The sequence below is a fragment of the Peromyscus leucopus genome, chromosome 5, assembly GCF_004664715.2.
Source record: "Peromyscus leucopus breed LL Stock chromosome 5, UCI_PerLeu_2.1, whole genome shotgun sequence".
Classification (NCBI taxonomy): Eukaryota; Metazoa; Chordata; class Mammalia; order Rodentia; family Cricetidae; genus Peromyscus; species Peromyscus leucopus.
In genome coordinates, this window is record NC_051067.1 from 19,035,357 (window position 1) to 19,057,669 (window position 22,313).

The 22,313-nt window shown below is 41.0% G+C and overlaps 1 protein-coding gene across 9 annotated transcripts in view; it reads right to left on the reverse strand.

Moving 5' to 3' along the window:
• The window catches only part of Jarid2 (jumonji and AT-rich interaction domain containing 2), a 195,671-nt gene that overhangs the window by 44,954 nt on the left and 128,404 nt on the right, over positions 1 to 22,313 (reverse strand). For all 9 annotated transcript variants that reach the window (XM_037205767.1, XM_028867713.2, XM_028867715.2 and 6 more), the window contains one exon: positions 6,867 to 7,036. In XM_037205767.1, coding sequence (XP_037061662.1) covers positions 6,867 to 7,036 — 170 coding nt within the window. The remainder of the gene's footprint in view (positions 1 to 6,866; positions 7,037 to 22,313) is intronic.

Here is a 22,313-nt window from a genome sequence, read left to right on the forward strand (position 1 = left end):
GGACTGGATTTTGACCCAATTAACAGGGGATGCCATTGAGTTGGCATTTCTCATGGTTCCGCAAAACCAGAATCTATATACAGCAGGAATAGCTACTCCATGAATCCAATGATATTCATACCAGATTCTATTCCATACACTTCAGCTTTTACAAATACACTGAAACTCATAAAGATAAAGGTCTCTTAAAAGAACATGAAGCAACTATCACAGTGTTCAATCTCTAGTCCTTCCAGGTCAGCTTTTACAACTCTGGGGGTGGACTTCTCCACAATCACTCATCTGCAAACATATTATGCCATATGCATATCTACCACATGCTATTGATGCTTATATTATTATATCCATCCTTATATTTTACATCATTTCTCTCCATTGGTAGCAATGCTGAACTGCTATCACCTCTAAAGGAAAAACAAACAACTGAAATGGTGTCGATAGAAAAGGCATTTGTCAGTCATAGGAGACACCAAGTGTGTGTATGTAATGTGCTAGGGGTAAAAGCTTTCTCCAAAAGAAAACCCATCCCTTAATGAGAAGAGAACCACCTGCCAATCATGCCATCCATAAAAAAGGATCTCCATGGCACCCAGCTCTCAAGGAAGAAGCCCTGGTTCTGGAAGGCATTTATGTGGTGTGAACAGTATATTTAGTCAAAACTACTCTTATAGCTGCTGTGAAATATTTCTTTACACTGTGTAAATATATGTCACTGTGACTGGTTTAATAATGAAGCTGACAGGGCAATAACTGAACAGAATAAAGTTAGGCGGGAGAGCCAGCCCAGGAGAATGCTTGGAGGAAGAAGAGTGGAGTCTTGAGTCACCAGGAGATACAGAGGGAGCAACACATGCTAGAGGACAGGTGAAGCCACCAGCCACATAGCAATACATAGATTATAAGTTGAAAGAACTAGTTAGAAGGAAACCTGAGCTATTGGCCAAGCATTTGCAATTAATCTATTAGACTCTGAGTGACTTGAGAACGTCTGTGAGACAGGAAAACTCCACCTACGTCGGACCACAAAAGTGCATGACAATATATGCATTGGCACACTAAACAACTCACAGGAAAATTCTAGTAGGTTACCGCTGGTATCATACAACTCATAAATTATAAAACTGGTCTTTCAGCCTGAGGAGATGGCTCAGTAAATAAACATATATACTTGCTGCCTGAATTTGATCCCAGGACCCATGCTGGTAGAGAGCAAGAATCAAAACCCCACAAGTTGTTTTCTAATCTTAGTTTGAGAGCCAACTGGTACCCTGATTGAATGAATTTAATTTAAAATTAAAAGCTGTCATTCTTATTTAAATGATGGGATAGGCAATTATTTCCTATCTTCTTTCCCAAATAGCATGTAAACAAGCCAGGCTCTAGGAGTGTAGACATAAAAAAAGATTTCCAAATAGCCCTGTTCAACCATCTGTGTCAAGCAGCATGTGCGGTGATGACTTCCTAGACTAAGGTCCCTCTTGGACACTGCCTTTAGTACATCTTCACCCAGCTGTTGGCCAAGTGACCCCTAATATAGCAAATTCCTTCTCCGGAAGCCTGCATTATACTGCAGAAAAACAGGGGATTGAGCATTCAGAGTAATGGGTATCATTTCCCTCACAAGATGACAGAGCACCTTCCAAACCTTTCCAAGTGGCCTCTGTACAGACGTAGGGTTCAAATACAAACACAGACACAGAAATTAAGATGGAACGCGCTTCACAAAAGGGACCTTCCTCTCCAAAAACTACTCCAATTTCATTCAATAAAGTTCAATCACCAATACCATTGCTGTGTAGGGGTGTGTGTGTGTGTGTGTGTGTGTGTGTTTCCTGTGGTGTCTCAATGTGAACAGAATAGACAAACCACACCACACAGTAGATATGATGGTGTTCATTCAGCCTGAAGAGCTCCTAGCCACAAAACAATTATCATAAGCTGAGAAGTGAAAACAATGTAACTCCAATTTGCCAACATCCAGTTGCTATAGACCATCAAGCCTAAACTTGAAGCTATGATTTATGCAAAGCCCTTTCAGATTCCCAGAGACACTAAACAGTTTCCTGCATGCAGGGCAGAGGCACCAGGGACTTCAGAGCAACCCACAGTATGAAATCCATGCTAGCACTGAGAGAATTCCAAAGAAACACTGAGACACTGGGGAGAAAGACAGTATTCTGGAACATACCACTGAAGCCAGGCCAGCCACCTGTCAGTGAGTTTGTTTTACCTTCCTGTAGGGCAGACCTGGTCAGAGGCCAGTTGGCCTGAAGCCTGGCCAAACCTCAGGGTCAAGGTCATGGGACAATTATAAGGATTCATCCTTCTCTGATCAAGAACTCCGAAGTTTCTGATTTCATCAATACTACCAGATAAACTATCCTAGCAAACAAATCACTATGTCAGCAAAAGGGAGACATTAGTAGAATATAGGCTCTCAGGCTAGAGTGACTTGGAGAAAGCAGAAGGCAGGCAGAGTATCCACAGAAGCCAGCAAAGGAGGCTGAATTCCACTTTGATAGTTCTATGCTCAGAAACTGAGATGGAACACCTCACAAAAGAGAACTGAAAAAAACAATGTGTACCGCTAAGACAACCTGTCTTCCTCTCCATAGACTATTTTCCCATTTTCCTCAATAAACTTTGCTATTAGCAACCACCATGCTCAATTGCAATTGGGTAATTAATTACTTTCTTGTAGGCAATGACCTCTCATTATGTTACCTTTAAATCACCCCAGACATTTGCACTAGCCCTTTTTACAATTCTCATCCTCAATACTCAAGGCCAGTGATACAACAATGTATACCTTCCAGGTAGGGACAGGCATTGTCTGCATATAAAACTCCACTGGTGAGCTTTCTATCTAGTGAGAATCCTTTTTAAACTACCCAGTTATCAATCTAATCCTCTGACTTCTCTGGCACCTCTGTAAACTCGGTGTAAAATAGCAAATAAATGTCCTTGGACAGCTGCCTCTCAGGCTTTTACTAGAACCCATTTCACACCCACTAGCTCTAGTTTAATCCTTAGCAACTATAACTACAGAAACCATAATACCCACTTTATAAATGAACAAACAGGCTAAATGGGGCATAAATCAACAATCCAGGACCCAAGTACTCTTAGAGGGAGAGCTGTGCATTGCCCCCTCGCAGGCCTCAGGCTGCTGTGGCCTGGGTCTGTTAGAGTCAGCCCCACCACTGGACTGTGGATACAATTCCCCTCCCTCCCATACCTCCAAAGACTCCCTTCACTGGGCAGAGCTGGAGGCTGCACTGTGACAGCTATGGCCATAAGAATGAACTGTGTGCTGTGTATGTTTCATGAGTCCCCGTTGGGAACCCCCTCGTTTGCAATGCCCCATAAAAAGAAAAATGTAAATAAGAGAATCATTTAACCTGCCATTGCTCTGCTGCATTAAGCTCTTTTTAAATCTCTTAATAATTATGGTCAGAACAAAGAGACAAAGACAGAACTCATTAAGAATAACGAGATCGATGACAGGAAATACAGCAATGGTACTGAGTAGCTGCTCACAGCATACATATGAGGCTGAGGCTCTCTTCATCACGTGTACCCTTGGAAGATACTAATTATGCCTCTGGCAAGAAACATGTGCTCCCCTTCAAAGCAGCTATTTAGAGATAAATGCACAGCAGGTGATCATTTCAGGCCCTGCTTCAATGTTCATTCTACCCTGTTTCCTTCAGAAGTTCTAGGGTGTGGCATTAAGTAGGGGGAGCAAAAAGACCTGCTAGTTTGGCAGACAGTCTGTCTCATGGTGCACTGAAACTTACCAACCCAAATTACTAGGTGGTATGTACATTAACTACAGCAATCCTATACTGATAACATATCCAGCCACAAGGTCTTTGTTTATACTAAAGGGAGAGAGGTTTTTGGCTCTAGTGTCATCATTGATGGTTAACAAATAAGGTTTAAAGAAATCTAATCATCGTCTTTCCTGTGGCCCAATCACTTAAGTCTCTTCAATATTCAAAACTATTAAGGGAAATACATGAAATCTGTAAAAATGACTCAAGTCTGTGGCCAAAAATATCCCTTCCATGCATTTGACTTATTGCAAGACTTCCCTATAAAAAACATTAACTTAAGAAATATTGGGGGCTGGAGACATGGCTAGGTACTTCCTGTCCTCCCAGACCAATTTGGTTTCCACCACCCACATGACAGCTAACATGACCTGCAACTCCGTTTTAAGAGAATACACAAGGGTGTCTATTCTTTGAGAGAACCTGAGAGTGTGCCATAGCACACAGGTGCACACACACGCACAGAGGGAGGAGGATTGGGAATTTTTAATAAGATTTAAAAAAAAAAAAATAAGACCAATTTCTCTCCTACTGTCATTTTTCAAAAGGGAAGAAAAAGGAAGCAAACAAGCAGACTAAGAACAATAAAAAGGTTTCCAAAATGATGACTGCCTCAAAAGGCAGTCTCATAGCTGTTGATCTCATAGATCTCATAGCTGTTGATAACAGACATATCACAATGGGAATCTGGAATTAGACAAATTCCATGACTTTCACAAAACTGAACATAGAAAGTATAGCTATCTTAACAAAACAAATGGGAACACTTTCACGACCCATTAAAAAATTTAACAACTTTTGTAACTTGAAATTCAATTATTAAAGAAGCATTACAAGGGTCATCTACAAAGCCCCTATACACTTCAAAATACAAGTTTTCCATACCCAAAGCCATAACATTATAACAGTTGGGCCTACCAAGGATCCAGGACAGACAAAATACAACATATATCCTCTAGGGTTTATGCAGTAAAACAAGGAAAATTATGAGGAGGTCTAAACAAAGACTAACAAAAGACTAAGGTGGCTCACTTTTAATAGCTCAGATCTAAAGAAAACCTGTAAGAAAAATAGGAAAGGAGTATAATAAGAATCCACATGGTACACCAGCTAAGAAAAAGCAACGTGTTTTGTTGTGTGGTTCTTTAAGTAGAGAATACACTCACAGGTCCAGGCTTCATTTATTTAGAACTTTGCTGAAAAGGTAACTGAATATTTAAGAAAGCAATTCTCTTATGTCTGAATATTAAAATTTCAAGGCTATGTGCTTGGTAAATTTTCTCCAGGTATTATTACATACCCCACCCCAAACTAACCAGAGTAGAGGGGATAGGATTTTTAAAACAATGCCCATACAGAAAAACATGGTACATACAAACACACAGTTTCTGCTCTACTTACTCACTCAGACAGTCCTTGATTCTTGCCCATCTGCTCTCCATAGAATGCCATGTTAAAAGTGATTCTCCAGCAGCATACCAGTGACACCGTTTCTGTCTACTGGTTGCATGATTCTTGAAAAAGAATCTGCTGTCATTCTCCATACTAGGAATTGCTTTTACAGTTAGTTAGTAGTCAGTGTTGGTTCAAACTTGGAGATATAATTTGTCTTATGTTTTCTTGTTTGTTGGGCTTATATATATTATTACTATTTAGTCTTCAGATACCTCTGCTTCTACAAAATAGATGCCAGTATTTCATAAATGTGTGTGTGTGTGTGTGTGTGTGTGTGTGTGTGTGTGTGTGTGTGTTTCCTCACTTGGAAACTTGAACACACATGTTACTTGTGTGCTGGAAATTGCCTTTACCTCATTGAGATTTTACCTTTTCCAGTCTTGTTATTTTAAAAACATTTCACTTTTGTGGGGTTCTGCCTGACCTGTCAAATAGTCCTGGATAGGGAGTGAGAATTGAGAAAAAAAACTGCTAAAAACAGAGACATGAAAGAAAATATATAGACACAGGATAGGTTTGGGAGGGCTCGGAGTCAATACCTCAGCAGCCCAGAATTTTTTTCAGTTTTTTTTTTTAAAACCCAAAGCAAACAGGGCAAAAGACCGCTTACCATGGTTCAAGGAACATGCAAGCATAAACACCTCTTAAAAAACATCTAGTTATCAAGTCTTATGGAGCAAAGACAAGCTTGAACTCTCTGACCTTGAGTGAAGATAGAATCAAGCCACAAGCTGGAGTCACTGTGGCTCCCACAAACATTTTCCTAGCTGGTCGTGGTAGCTCATATCTGTAATCTCAGAACTCGGGGGGGGGGGGGGGGGGATTTCTGAGACTTTGAGTCAGGTCTAGATAACATCATCAATTCCAGGTCAGTCAGACCTACATATTAAGACACTATCAAAAACACAAAAAGACTGAAGAAATGGGTCAGGGGTTAAGAACACTCTTGCAGAGAACCTGGGTTCAAGTCCTACCACCCAGATAGTAGCTTCCAACCATCTGTAACTCCAATCCCAGGGAACTCACAACTTCTGACTGCCTCAAACACTGCATATGTGTGGTGCACAGGCATGTGTGTGGGAGCAAAACACCCACACACACAAACACAACATACTCATAGAGAAAAATAAGCAAAAAAATGCAGGCCCGGGAATGGTGCCACATATCTTTTAACTCCAGAATTTCTGAAGGTGGTGGCAGGCAGATCTCTATAAATTCAATGCCAGGTTCATATTCAAAGTCCAGTTAGGGTTACATAGTGAAAGTCTATCTTTAAAAAAAAAAACCAGAGGCCAGGCGGTGGTGGCGCACGCCTTTAATCCCAGCACTTGGGAGGCAGAGGCAGGCGGATCTCGGTGAGTTCAAGGCCAGCCTGGTCTCCAAAGCAAGTTCCAGGAAAGGTGCAAAGCTACACAGAGAAACCCTGTCTTGAAAAACCAAACCAAACCAAACCAAACCAAAAAAAAAAAAAAAAGAAAAAAAAAGAAAGAAAAAAGAACCAGAATGAGCCCTCAAATCAAACAGGGTAATGAGATATAGTACAACACAGTGATATCATCTGTCCTGCAAGCTTACCTCGAAGGCAGAGAAAGGTAAGAAAGTCTTCTGTCTTAGGCTTCCTTTTAGAGAGGTCAGAAATTTGAGTAGCTGGCGGGGGTAGCAAAGGCTCCACTGTCTTCACTGGAGTTGTGCTGGGACTGTTCGGCTGAGATTGAGCAAACTTCCTTTGTGCTTGCAGCCTGGGCCTGCAACAGCAAAAGAAAACTAAATTAGGCAGAGACTGGAGGACATGATCCTATATGCAGCAATAAAACCATGATAAAGAAGAAAGAAAAGATAATCTCTCAAGCAAACTCTTGGGAATTAAGGCTCTACAGCTCTCTCATAAACCACAGCCTGCTTTACAGTGCAGTAAATATGTCTAAGGGGCTATTGTTTTATGTGTACGTATAAAGTGTGTGTACACTAGGAATGTGTACAGTACAATGCTAGCAAGGACCCCATAGAGACTGCTTCAAAAACAACAAGAAAAACATTGGATCACAAGGAATCAGTGGCTCTAATTACCCTAGGTCACACATTGAATAGCACCCTAGCTTTCCAACCACTATTTCACAAGTACACACACAATTTCCTTCCCTTACTATCCACTGAGACCTAGTTCACATTTCTCTGTCTCAAATGAACTTGTGTAACTCACTTCTACCATCCTGAACTTAGTCATGGCTGGGGAACAGAGACCAGCTGCAGCATGAACTTTACCGGGCAGCAGTGGCCAGTGAGATGGCTCAGTGGGGAAAGATGCTTACTACCAAGGCTGATCCCCAAGACTCAGAACTACACATCCTCACTGGTATATAAAGGTGCTTGAGTGTGTGCATACATGAATCAAAAGACTTTAAATTGTCCCAAGAACAGCTCCAGGCTAGTATTTCTACCTGGTACTTAGGATAAATGATCAAAGCTCAGGTGTTTTGAAGATTGTTAATAAGCTTCCTCTGGTTGTATAGAAAATCAGAGAGGAAAAAGAGTAAAGCCATGTAAGCAAAGGGTAGATAACACTCTAAGCCTGGTATTTTTGACAGAGAAGTGAAAAGAATGCTAACTTTTAAAAGGCACTGGGACCGCCGGGCGTGGTGGCGCACGCCTTTAATCCCAGCACTCGGGAGGCAGAGGCAGGCGGATCTTTGTGAGTTCGAGGCCAGCCTGGGCTACCAAGTGAGCTCCAGGAAAGGCACAAAGCTACACAGAGAAACCCTGTCTCGAAAAAACCAAAAAAAAATAAAAAATAAAAAATAAAAAAATAAATAAAAAAAAGGCACTGGGTAGTTTGTATCTCAAAAGTCACCTCAGAGATCTCAGCCATCCTAAAAAGTAACGCAGAAGACAAGACTTCCATAATTGTCCTCGAGGACCGGGAGGATACCACATTGCTGCCAGAGGTACACAATTCTTCATTCCTTTATTTAGGAGGCAGTTGGCAAGCATAACAGAATGAATGTTCTTAGGGGATTACTTGGATGTAGGAGACTGTCAGATACAGATCCAGGAGGCAATAAGGAGGGAGGACCAAAGCTCTGCTCCAGGTGAAGAAAGGTCTGGTCAACCCACTGGAACTATATCCAAAAAAGATATTGGTTCTACCAAGAATTATCTAATATCCATGTGGTCACTACTAACCAGAAGTAACTGGGCCATGTGGCTGCTCATCATCACCAGCATCCAACAAGAGAGCCAGATAAAGTGTGGGTATGATTCTTTTGGTGTCATGTGCCACACAACCAAAGACACAGTCTAGTAGATCAAGGAAGAGGTTCCTGTCATGAACCACATGAGCTGACAGCCCTACAATTTAAAGTGGGCATCACCTGTACTTCTTGATAAAGCCACATGAACTTCAGTGAAGAGACAGTCTATTTCTCCCTCCCCCTCCCATTCCTGAAATTTGCATGCATGCAACACACTAGGTCTCCAATTTCCCTTTTATTTGGCATTAGGTAGTACTACCAACAGCCAGGTGAAATTTGTTTCCCCTTGAGGCCAAGCATAATGCAAACCCAAAATCCTAACAGGAAGAAGACTGAGGCAGACCAGTTCAAACAATGGAGGGAGGATAGGGAGATGGCTCAGTCAGTGTTTGCTGCACAAACATGAGGTGCTGTGGGATGGTCTGTATGTCAAATTGCTCTGATTGGTCAATAAATAAAACACTGATGGGCCAGTGGCCAGGCAGGAAGTATAGGCAGGACTAACAAAGAGGAGAATTGAGAGAACAGGAAGGCAGAGGGAGTCACTGCCAGCCGCCGCCATGACAAGCAGCATGTGAAGACGCCGGTAAGCCATGAGCCACATGGCAAGGTATAGATTTATGGAAATGGATTAATTTAAGATATAAGAACAGTTAGTTAGCAAGAAGCAAGAAGCCTGCCACGGCCATACAGTTTGTAAGCAATATAAGTCTCTGTGTTTACTTGGTTGGGTCTGAGCAGCTGTGGGACTGGCGGATGACAGAGATTTTGTCCTGACTGTGGGCAAGGCAGGAGAACTCTAGCTACAGTGAGGACCTGAGTCTAAGCCAAAATATCCATGCAAAAAGGTGTATTGAGGGCTATGACTCCAGTCTATAATCCCAGTACTTGGGGAGGCAGAGACATAATAAGAAGACCTGAGGCTCTCTCGTCTTCCTAGTCTAAGTCAGCACGCGCGCGCGCACGCGCGCACGCGGACGCGGACGCACACATACTCTTTTAAAAAGTCTTTGAGGGTATTTTTTTTTTAAAAAAAAAGAAATAAAATAAAATAAAATCAGCCAGGTGGGGGTGGCGCACACCTTTAATCCCAGCACTTGGGAGGCAGAGACAGGTGGGCTTCTGTGAGTTTGAGGCTAGCCTGGTCTACAGAGTTCCAGGACAGGCTCAAAAGCTACACAAAGAAACCCTGTCTCGAAAAAACAAAACAAACAAACAAACAAAAAGTATTATAGCATTTTTATATGAATAAATATGTATTGAATTGGGGAGGCAGCTCTCAATGCTTCTTGGCCCTGCTTATGTTCAGATCCGAAGAACAGTAAATAAATAAATCAGCAGCTATTATTTTGAAAGTTAACAAATTGAGAAAAGGCTCATATCATAAATAAAATCCACGGGTGAGTACAAAAGGTACATATGGATTTCCAACCTCTTTCCTGTCCTTTCTCAAAGATAGATTTGAAAGCTTACTGGACAGGTTTCCATAAGGAGCCTCACATGAGTCCTCTTTTTAGGTTTCCTCAGCCATCTACAGTACATGATTACCTTACTCTCTATGTGTGACCATCTATTTCTAGGGCAATACACACTAGAGCAAAATAGCCAATCCTAAGTTGACTGAATTCCACTGAAACTTCTAATAGTCTCCAAACCAAAGTGTGTGCACACGATGAGGTAAAGGGAAACATACCATTCAGGCTAAGAAGAACTGGTACCTTGTTAAGAGATGTGCATACCAAAACATTCATTAGTCAATTTTCCAATATTAAACTTGTAATCTGTTAAATCCAGTTATTTAAATTACATCCCAACTCCAAGCAAAGGGTAAGGAAGGTACGAGGGAAGATCTGTTCAATCAAAAATGAGAAACAGCACCTGGCAAATACAAAATGACCACCATGGCTCCTCTCTTTATGGGAGCTGACCCTGTCACATTGCCAACTTGCTGAAAGGCCTATTCAAAAAAAAAAAAAAAAAAAATCCTGTGTTTCCATCCTCAAAATAATTACCCACTCTATTCTACCCAAGACATACACATACACTACAAACCTGGCAGCTGCTCAAAGAAACAAGAGTGCGCTAATGTGTGTGCATTAGAGATGTGGGGACAGGAGACACCATCTACCAGGGCAAGCTGCCCACCAAATTCAAATGCTACTGCAGTGGCGGTCAAAACACACAGGATGGCTATAAATGTCCTTTGTGGTACAGAAAATATAAACATATCCTCCTCACATGAATTCAGAGGCCAGCAAACACCATCTCACCCACACTGTGTAACATAGCCACCGATGATATTCCATCTCATCCCTGTTGCCAAAACTGAATCAGCAGTTAAGAATATAACACAATGACAGAGGAGAGGTCACTTGGCTACAGAAAAGGTTTTGCTGCACAGAAGTCTTTTTGCTTTGCAGTATGTCTTGAAATCTAGCCATACTGATTCACAGACTGGGGGGACATAAACACTTTACATATAAAGAGATGAAATCGTTTGTTTATGAAAAACACAGGATATTAAATATTTGCAGCCTTTAGCTTAATTAAATTATATAAAGGGCTATTCAGAATGAAAGGTTTACTATAGCTGGATTTGCCTTAGAGAACTTTCTGTTGGGAAATCCCCTCCCAATGACTCCTCCTTAAGAGATTTGGCCTGGTCCAGCAGGCACCGGGAAAAGCTACAATTTGGGTTTGGCTCAAATAACTTCATTTTTTAATCAATGTGAGTCTTGGTTTTCACAGTGTATTAAAAATAAATAAGCCAGGCACAGCAGCTCATGCCTATAATCCCAATATTAAGGAGCTGGTGCAGGACTGTGAACTTCAGAGCAGCCTGGGCTACCCTGTCTCAAAAAATATTTAAAAAAATAAAAATAAACAAACAAAAATAACAGAGTGATAGTTTAGTTTCTGTTTCTAGGCAAGGCCTCTCTCTCTCTCTCTCTCTCTCTCTCTCTCTCTCTCTCTCTCTCTCTCTCTCTCTCCAGTGAAAGAAGGGGTAGTTCCAGCTGCTCACTCACCAGTGCCAGGCTCCTAAAGCTAAAGGTTTGTTTCCTGGCTGCCAATTGAGAGGTCAAACAACAAACCAGGGTCACAGAATACAGCAAGCATTCCAGAAAGCTGAGGAGTCAGAAAACAACGCACCCTTCAAGAAGGAAATCACAATTCTTAAACTTCTAAAGTAAGGGTGATAATCCTAACATCCTCCTTGCAAGAACTGAGTAGCTCTACTTATAAACACCCAGGCTCCTCAGGCACACTTTTATAAATACATAAGAGAGAGCAGAGAGGGAGGGGTCCTTCACTATTCTTAAAGAAATTGAGAAAAGAATGTCAAAAGTTAGAAATTTAATACGTAAGAGCTAGGACAACTTCAAGTTAAACATTTACTGGCACAAAAAAATCTCAGGTTAGGTGATAGCAGCAAGCAAAGTAATGAATCTTATAACCTGAAATGCCAAAGAACCAAGCCTGCCTAGAATCACAAATGTCACTCACAATGAAGAAAAAATGTGACAGAGTTCTTTGGGGTTCTAGAAAGCAACAATTGCCACAGGTCACTCAGTTTGTGTCAGTCTGTGTGTACCCTCTAGGCAAAGCTGCATACATATTCCATCATGATCCAATTTTCAAAGGCAGCACTGACTTACAAGCATTCTTCTCAACAAAGCTAAAGATTTCATGAAAGTCCCAAGAGAATGAGCTAAACCTTAAGGGAAAAGAGAGCAAAACAGAGTAAGAGTCAAAAGAACAGCACATGGAAGGGTCTAGTGGAAGAGTGGAAGAGTTTAGACAGATCTGGCTACAGAAACTCTTAGTCTATTACGGGAGGTACAGGTGTTAGCAAATTATCCAAAGGACACTGTTTCAAAAGCCTAGCTGTGCCAGTTAAATGTTCATTTGCCTTTCTACTCACACTCGAGGTGGGATTGCCAATGTAGTTTTAAAAATATCATTTCAAAAACCCTAGCTAGTTTTTCAATTTAGGTTACTCAAAACCCAACTGCAAGCTGCCAAAAATCCCCTGGCAGCTATCTCCTGGCAAAGAAAATAGCTGGGAAGGAGAGGGAATGAATGACCTTGTGAGAATTATGTTTCCAGGGAAAAGAAAAGAGGAGGGGGAGAGGGGAGGAGGGGGAGAGGAGAGGAGAAGGGAGGAGGGGGAGAGGAGAGGGAAGAGGAGGGAAGGGGATACTATAGTCTACCATACAACTCAGTTCATTCATTCTTTTTTGTCAATAGAATCCTAAAGGCCTGAATGAAAAGTCAATTGTATAGAAACTTCCCACATAAACATTCAAAATATTTAGAATATTTAGAATCTCACATTAGGTGAGATTCTAAAATCCAGTACAGGGCTGGGGTAGAACCAATGTGAAACAGTACAGGAAGCCCTGGCCTCCAACTCAGCACTGCAAGTAACTGCAAAAATGGAATTGCACATAGCACATCCAGATGATGTTGCTCACAACACTAACTAGCCCCACAGAAAGCAGAGCAGGCCAACACTTCTTTCATACTCTTCCTCTAAGTTCACTTTAATAGAAAGTTGGTGTGTGTGTGTGTGTGTGTGTGTGTGTGTGTGTGTGTTTGTGTGTGTGTGTGTGTACATACACTTAAAGGAAAATAAAACACATCCCAGATATTTTCATTACCTAATGAAAATGTTGTAGGCTGGTCACAAAGGACCAGTAGATGTCAATAGTGCATTTAAACTCTTTGCTAAAAAGGAAATCTAAATTACAACAAGCATTGCCTGACATTGGTCACTTTTTAGGAACTTCAATAACATCTGGTACCAGAAAAATGACCTAGGTGCTGTTTAAGGAAAGCAGGAACATGAACACAGAAATATCTTATCCCACCAATTCCATTACACCTCAAGGTATCAGCTAGTATTGAAAACAATCGAGACTATCACATTAAGAACCTTTTCCTTTTATTCTGCATGCATGTGTGTACATGTGAACATAGTGCCCATTAAGGCGAAAAGAGGTTATTAAATCCCCCAGCTGAAGTTGTCAGCTGCCATGTGGGTGCTGGGAATTGAACCAGGTTATACTGGAAAAGCAGTTAGTGCTGTCAACTGCTGAGTCATCTCTCCAGACTCTATAAGGGCTTTTAAAAAAATAAATAAATAAACTAAACAGCCCACAGCTGAAATGCTGATAGGCATGAAAGGAGGTGATTATACCACCAAGGGGGGGGGGGGGGATGTTACACAGTGCCAATAAATTTTAAGGAGTTAAAGAATTTATTTCGGGACTTTGATAGCAGTTGTTTAATAGAAAATTACAAAGGTTTATTGTTTAGGCTAAGTAACAAGTTCCAAATACCAAAGTATCTAGGTACAAAATACCTAAGTAATCAGCAAACAAATACTGTAGTTTTCTATTCTGTTACTTCCATGTAAAAAGATTCCTTACCGTTCACATGCCATCTCTTGCTACATTTGTAAAAAAAAGTCTGAATTGTATAACAAATGTCTCAAGATGAGAAGTGTGATTTTAATTGAAGAATCTGTCACAGCTCACTCATTCCAGTAATCCTCCTCAATCCCCTCACGATTTGTTTGGAGCACGGGACATTCCCACACTAGGAAATGGGAGTTCTCCGTATACAGGAAACCCACCATCTCTAGTATGGAACCATGTCATTGGCAGCTGGCACAACAATTCTAAGAGACTTCAGTGCCATACGTATTTCAATAAAAATAAAAGGAAATGGCAGCATTTGGAAATGTAGGCAACGTGGAAAGGTGATGTGAAAAATCACCTTCACTGCGGAGAATGGCCAAAATTTCAACAGCTTTTATTCTTGCTAAGGTTTAGGTTGTATACAGGTCAGAAAGAAAAAAAACTTAACAGCATTGTCAGAAAAAAACAAACTGTGGAATGGGCTTTAGTGCAGGGCAGGGGTTAACTCAGGCACACTACTCACAATACTCTGTCTCCATCTTCCAGGGCCAGTCTGACTTTACATTACAGGACTTTTATCTGATTCCATGTGTGTAAACTACGGTTGTGTCCCTGCAGCCCACGCCATGGTGACATTCCAAAATACCTAGTGGATGTCAGAAGCCAGGGATTATGCTAAACCTTATGAAAACTACAGTATTTTGTTTTCTCCTTGTACAACTTCAACAAGGTCAGCATACTAGGTGTTTCTTCCTTTTAGTCAAGACTAATCACTGGCATATTCAAAACTGCCACACCATCACGCTCTTCTACTGTGAGGCCATTATAGGACAAAATGAGAATTACTACAACATAGGCCTTGCAGTTTACAACTGAGGTAACAATAACTAACGCAGGTAGTATATATACATGGCTAAACTGGACAACGAACTGATACTAACAGAAAAATGCTGAGAGCCCATACACGATATGGAATGGAAGCAGCATTTAAAACTCGTGAATGGCGTAATTGTAGAATTTTCAGTATTTTGAGATCAGAAACAAATGACTCTATGGAAAGAAATATATAAGAAAAGACTACTACAGGCATAATAAAGGTCACATTTGTGGACAGCAGCAATATATTTATTTGCAGAAAACAAGTACAGAACAACCATGCCAACCTTGGGTAGCCACAGCTTCACTGATGGGTCTGGTAAGAATGTTTTCTGACTAAAACATCAGAAAAATGAAAAACTTCAGATGAAAACAAAATGACATTCTATGACACACAAATAGGGTGTCAAATATTATCTCAGCCATTGAACCATCAAGCTTCTAGTACAGATGTAGCTCGGCTGTTGAGATCATAATACCTTAAAGCTCATTTTCCAGAGTCCTGTCTCTGTGCTGATACACTAAGGCAATAGGTCCACCAGGTTCATAAGGTCTTTAGCAAAGGCCAATCACAACAAACCCTATAGTGAGAGAGACTAGAGTGTGATAAAAACATAACAAGCCCTCCTCTTCACCAGTGAAGTCACTGCTGTCATGTGCACAAACGCAGTTATAATTTCTAACCTTTATTAAAGAGACATCTGCAAAAGACCAAATTCCTAAGCAGGGATCAAGGTAAATAAACCACCCATGTCTTCAGCAAGTTTGAAGAGCTGGGAAACTCTGTTCAGCCCACTTATTACACCTTTACTTCAGCCTTGTGTGCAGACATGAAACAATAAAACCACAAAACCAGTCTTCCTCTGTGCATCTTAAACTTTCAAGGAAGGCTGCAGCCCGAAAGATACCTGAGGTCCACTCAACAGAAGCCCAGTCATTTTGGCTCTGCTTAAATACTCTCAGATAAAAGAAGACATCTTTGAGCCCAGCCTCAAACACAGTTTTAATGAGTTCTTCAAAATGAGGATGAAAAACTTTTTGTGAAGCTTCCTATAAGCACTCACTGGACTATCCCTCAGCTCCTGCATTAGCACCAACCACCCCAAATCTGAATAAACTATTCCAATGAAGATGAAAAGCATACTATGGGGAAAATACGCTTTGTAACTATTTTCAAACTATTCTGCACAAGGCAGAAGGGAACGGATAGTATTTTTCCCAAGAAGCAGAGGGAGGAAGAAAGGCTGCAAGTAGGAATCCAGATGAAGCAGGTGGTGAGAAAACCAAATACATTCCTCAACTGCCGTGGAAGTGACTGCACCCTTCTCTACCACCCAAGTCCCTGATTGACATTAAGTCCATTTTTTCTTACTGCTGGCCTTGGCAAAATTCTTCTGCCAGTAAAATGGCCAACGTAAAATCTTGCTTAGAGAGATGGGGGGATGCTGTGGGATGGTCTGTATGTCAAATTGCTCTGATTGGTCAATAAATAAAATACTGGTTGGCCAGTGGCCAGGCAGGAAGTAGGTGGGGCAAGGAGAGAGGAGAATTCTGGGAAGTGGAAGGCTGAGGCAGAGAGACACTGCAGCCACCACCAGGACAAGCAGCATGTGAAGACACCGGTAAGCCACCAGCCACATGACAAGGTATAGGTTTATGGAAATGGATTAATTTAAGATATAAGAACAGTTAGCAAGAAGCCTGCCACGGCCATACAGTTTGTATGCAATATAAGTCTCTGTGTTTACTTGGTTGGGTCTGAGAGGCTGTGGGACTGGCAGGTGACAGAGATTTGTCCTGACTGTGGGCAAGGCAGGAAAACTCTAGCTACGGGGGGAGGTGGGTTTTAGAAGAAGCTTAATTACTCTCCTCCTTCTACAATCCTAAATATGCCCTAATCTCTTTGATTTAGGAGGCATCCATCTTTAGCTATGTGTGTCAACAGGCTGCCAATCCCCACACACTCCTGTCTATCAGTCCTGGGAAGTGTGGAGATGGTTCCAGCTTCAGGAATTTGTAACTGAGCCTAGTGAAAATCATTTCCAGCTGGGCACCTAAAAGCCCTCAGAAAACATCTAAGATACTAACTCTGGTACTCTGATGGGTCTTCTATGTTTTAATTCTACAAAAGGACAGCTTCATAAATAACACTCATTATGGCTTTTAAACTTTATGGAAACTTTCTTCAAAAAATTAACTCAGGCCAGGCAGTGGTAGCAGACGCTCATAATCCCAGCAAAGGCAGGCAATCTCGGAGTTCAAGGTGAGACGGCGTCTATGCAACAAACAAATGAATGAATTCAAATTAGGTAGCTGGTTGTGGTGGTATATACCTTTAATTCCAGCCCTGTGGAGGCAAATGCAGCAGAAGAACCACTGCAGGTTTGAGAAGAAAAATCAGGCAAGCAGGCAGGACGACTAGATCTTGAAAAGCACAAGAGAACGGAAGTCCACCTGAAGTTAGTGTGAAAGGAGAAACCAATGGGACCATCAAACAAGAGGATGGCAAGTTCTCTTGACTCACTAAGTAAAGATAGCTGCTGACAAGTCTCTGCTTTTACTTTGAAGAGGATTGACACTGTTATGAAAGTGGATAGGAAAGGGACTTACTATGAGGGAACTTACTCAGAGGGAAATTACATTTATATGGTCCATCTCAGTATGTATATTGAGAGTTACAAAGTTTTAATGTGGGAGAATACAGTGTCAACGGAAAGTCAGAGGTGGAGGTGGACAGAAGACAGACCAACACCTTACTATACACAGAAAGAACAAGTGAGGATTATACACATACACTCCACTCTAATTTGATAGACTGACAAAAGATCTGAACTGTTGTTAAGTAGGATTGTGTGCTTCTGAAATTATGATGGCTCCTTTACAAGCATTTTCTTGTACTTTATTTAGCTACCCTTAGAATTTGTTTATTCTCAAAATACAAATGTTTGTCACACACCAGATACTCTTAACAGTCACAGAAAATAGAAAGATAAACAAGGACTGTCCAGGAGTTAACAGCCACACTCTGAAAATCTGAGCATCAAAGGGACACAGTCATGACAACACCCCTTGTGACACAAACACAGGAGAAAAGCTAAGCACTGGTGGTACTGACTTATACCAACCCTGTGTGAAATGAGCTTTAAGGAAATCTATGAAGACTCTATTCACTCTGCAAAACAAAGCCAATGACCATACAGCAAGGGAGAAAAGTCTTGTCTGGTATTTTTAATAAAGATTGGGGGTTGAGGGAGGGGGTGCACACACCATCTATTACTTCTATCTCCTCTTTGAATTTCAAATGAAAAGAATGAGCCAAAGGCTACTGGAAACAATTCATGCTGGTTGCTCCCTTCCCTTGTTGGTGGGCAGAAGGGAAAGAGCATCAAAGAACACTCATCATCTCAATCTGAACACTTAGTTGCACTGCTATTAATTGAGCTTAGCAGCCATATAAGGCACTACCACCACATAACATTCTGCAAGTGTAAAAAAGTTTGTGTGTCCAATAACCCCCACGTGAGTATACCTATGTGATTCACAAGTGACACTTAGGGCTGTCACCTCCACCACAATCCTGGTTAACTCCAAACCCTTACAAATCTACATCTAGCATCTTTCATCTGAATGTGAATCCTTTCAAACTAAACTTCAGCATGGAAGATTTGGAGACTGATAAAATGTTCCAGGATGGCCAATCTATTCAGAGATGTCAAGGTGATGTATAGATTTGTCCGCTAGGGGTATGTAAAGGAGAACAAAAGCCTGTGTCATCAGTTCATATTTCAAAGAACCGTAAAAGAGAAGGCAGGAAGTGTACAGGTCTCCATGGAAACCACAAAGCATGCCAGACCCTAATTTGCATGTAACTTGGAACTGATATCCCTGCAATCTGATCTCTGAAGCTACAAAATGGCCTCAGCAGTACTAAAATTGCTTCAGAGGCTCTAATAATTTTCCTTAAATAAACCAAATTAATAGAAGTCTGTGTTTACTTGGACTTTAGGAAAAATATAGGATTAAATATGCATTCCCAATAACTGACTAAAAATTTGTCCTTGGAAATAACTAATAACTAAAACTATTGCTGCCAATATGTTAACTTTGTAATCCCCACCATCCCACATTTAAAGTGTGCATAAATAAGGACGCTGTGATAACCTGTAGAGCCATCATCTCTAGACAAAGCCCTACATTTAGCAGAAAGGAAAATTTCTACTGTAAAATAGTTTCACTAAAAAACAAACAAACAAACAAAAACCTAGAAAGGTGCTGGCTTAGGTTTTGCTATATGACCCAAGGTGACCTAGAATTCTAGATCCTCCTCCCTTAGCCTCTTCAGGTTGGAAAACATGTGACCACACACTTTTTCTTTAAGACATATACACATACTTAAAAATGGAAAATTAAAGCTCGGCGTGATGGAGCACATCTGTTATCCCAACTAATTTGGGAGAAGACAGTAGAATTTCCAGTTCAAAATTAAATCTCTGGGCCTATAGCATGGCTCAAAGTATAAAAGGCACTTGACCCACAAGCTTGAGTTCACTCTAATGGAAGGATAGAAGCCATTCTCTGATTATTACTACCTGTGTACTCTGTTGCTTACACACACACATTGCACATACAAACACAGAAACTCAAGGCAGGAAAGATGGGTAATAGCACTTAACTCCACAAGCTGACAACCTCAGCTGGTTCCCCAGAGTACGTGTAAAGGTGAGAGGACAGAACTAAAATCCCAGAATTCTCCAATGTCCTTCATAGTCACACTGAAACATGGACCACCACCCCGCAATGGTGATCATTTAAAAAAAAAAAAAATCTATCTCAAATAAATCACAAGATAAGAGACCAGAACTCTGTCCAGGATCTGTTTCCTCCTGCAGATGAAAAGGTCATGCAAATGCTACTGCACTGCCTCTGAGAACATCTTGGCCTGGGTTGGAAATAAAGATTGATTGACAGCAGAAGCATTTTAGAGGTCCCTTGTCTGGTATGGAGATAGGTTATTTTTTTAATACCAATAGCTAGCTAGACTAGCTACTATGGTTCAAGACTGTCCAGTTGGGCCTGCCCAGCTTGTTGCAGCCTCCTAACTTTGTCAGGCTAGAATTTCACACTCCAGGTGAAAGGTACCCATGGATATGGAGAGCATCCTGCTCGAACTACAGCTAATTTTTCTAAACCATGGAATTGTGTAAATTCTGAAGCTCCCCATGGGAAAGAATGTTTCACTACAACTTGATTTCATCTTCCCCCACAAACCCTCCTGCCTCAAATGCTTATCAGGTGGCTGGAGTGAGCACAGCAGCCTTTAGCCTCTTCCAACCCTCTGTGGAAGCCAGTCAGGGAATTGACTGTCAGACCTTCTTAAAGGGTGAGCTTTGAGGCCCAGTCAACAATGGGTTAATGGTGGTCAGTACCACACACCAACCAGGACTATTTAAATGATTGATGAGTCCATCTTTGGTCCTCACTCACTTTAGAGGGCCCCTTGGGTCAGCAGTTCTTGACTTGTGGGTCTCAACCCCTTTGAGGGTTGCATAACAGATTTACATCACTATTTATATTTAATTACATACAGTAGCAAGATTACAGTTATGAAGCAGCAATGAAATAATTTTGTGGTTTTGTGATTGAGGGGTCACCACAACATAAGGAATCCCAGCATTAGGAAGGTTGAGAACCAATGGGTAGGGTGATAGCAGTGGAGGCAGAACTTGAGAAGGCTATCACTTTGTCTTTCCTCTCCTCTCCCCCAGAGGAAGTATCTTCAAGAATAGAGCCTATGGGGTCTAGAGAGATGGCTCAGTGGTTAAGAGCACTGGCTGTTCTTCCAGAGGAACCAGGTTCAATCCCAGAACCCACATGGCAGCTCACAACTGTCTGTAACTCCAGTTCCAGGGCACCTGACACCCTCATGCAGGTCAAACACCAATACATACTTAAAAAAAAAAAAATTAGAGCCTATATTTGACACATGATTTGAAAAGTTACATGGTAGTTTGAATGCTACGTTTGCATCTTATTAATGCAGCTGTAAAGTATGAGTAATAAAAAATATCACAGGTATTGAGAGATTTAAGTGGTTTTATTAATTTGTACCATATCTTGTCAATGAAAAGCCTCTTTTACTCATAGTTTTATAACTTCAAAGACAAACATTTCTAATATTCACATGATTTACTACTTACAAACCAAACACGTTAATGTTGAAATATTATTTCTCATTAAAATAAATGAAAAGCTGGTAGTTGGGCTATGATATTATATACTTGTTGGGTGATTCTCACTCACAGAAGAAATGCATATTTTTTGGCTAAGAGAGTATAGAATCAGGATTTACTACTATCTGTCTGTATATAAGAACTAAAAGCCCACAGTTTGGTAGTGGTGAAATGTGTGTGCAAATGTATGATGTGTGTATATGTTTGAAAGTATGGGTATACACTTGGTACAGCTGTCCATTCAACAATGTTAGGATGAAGGCTTGAACTCAGTACCAAACTATCTATCCAGTCTCAATTTGTTCATTTTAAAGATAAGAAATTTCCAGGATACAACAGAGAGGAAAAACTCAGGGCCTGGATAAAACAAGTTGAGGATGAGTTCCAAGCCATCTAGAGATATACAGTAAGACTCTTGTCCCCATCCATCCCACAAGAGAATAACTAAAATGATAAATAAGTAAATAAAATCCATAGTTGATTAAAGTTTGTGGGAGCCACAGTGACTCCAGCTTGTGGCTTGATTCCATCTTGACTCAAGGTCAGAGAGTTCCAGCTTATCTTTGCTCCATAAGGCTTGATAACAGATGATTGGCCAAAGGCATGGTTACTTGTTGCTGGAGGGCTTCTCTCCAGCTTCCACCAAGCCCCGCAGTCCCATAATCAACGTATAAAATAATTATTCAGACGCTTATATTACTTATAAACTGTATGGCTGTAGCAGGCTTCTTGCTAACTGTTTTTTTATCTTAAATTAACCCATTTTTATAAATCTATACCTTGCCACGTGGCTGGTGGCTTACCAGCGTCTTTACATGCTGCTTGTCCTGGCGGTGGCTGCAGTGTCTCTCTCCCCTTTTTCCTGTTTCCCCAATTCTCCTCTCTCCTTGTCCCGCCTATACTTTCTGTCTGGTCACTAGCCATCAGTGTTTTATTTATATAGAACGATATCCATAGCAGTTACTAGATGTTTTTTAAGAGGTGTTTATGCTTGCATGTTCCTTGAACCATGGTAAGCGGTCTTTTGCCCTGTTTGCTTTGGGTTTTAAAAAAAAAAACTGAAAAAAATTCTGGGCTGCTGAGGTATTGACTCCGAGCCCTCCCAAACCTATCCTGTGTCTATATATTTTCTTTCATGTCTCTGTTTTTCCTGTTTTCTCAATTCTCACTCCCTATCCAGGACTATTTGACAGGTCAGGCAGAACCCCACAAAAGTGAAATGTTTTTAAAATAACAAGACTGGAA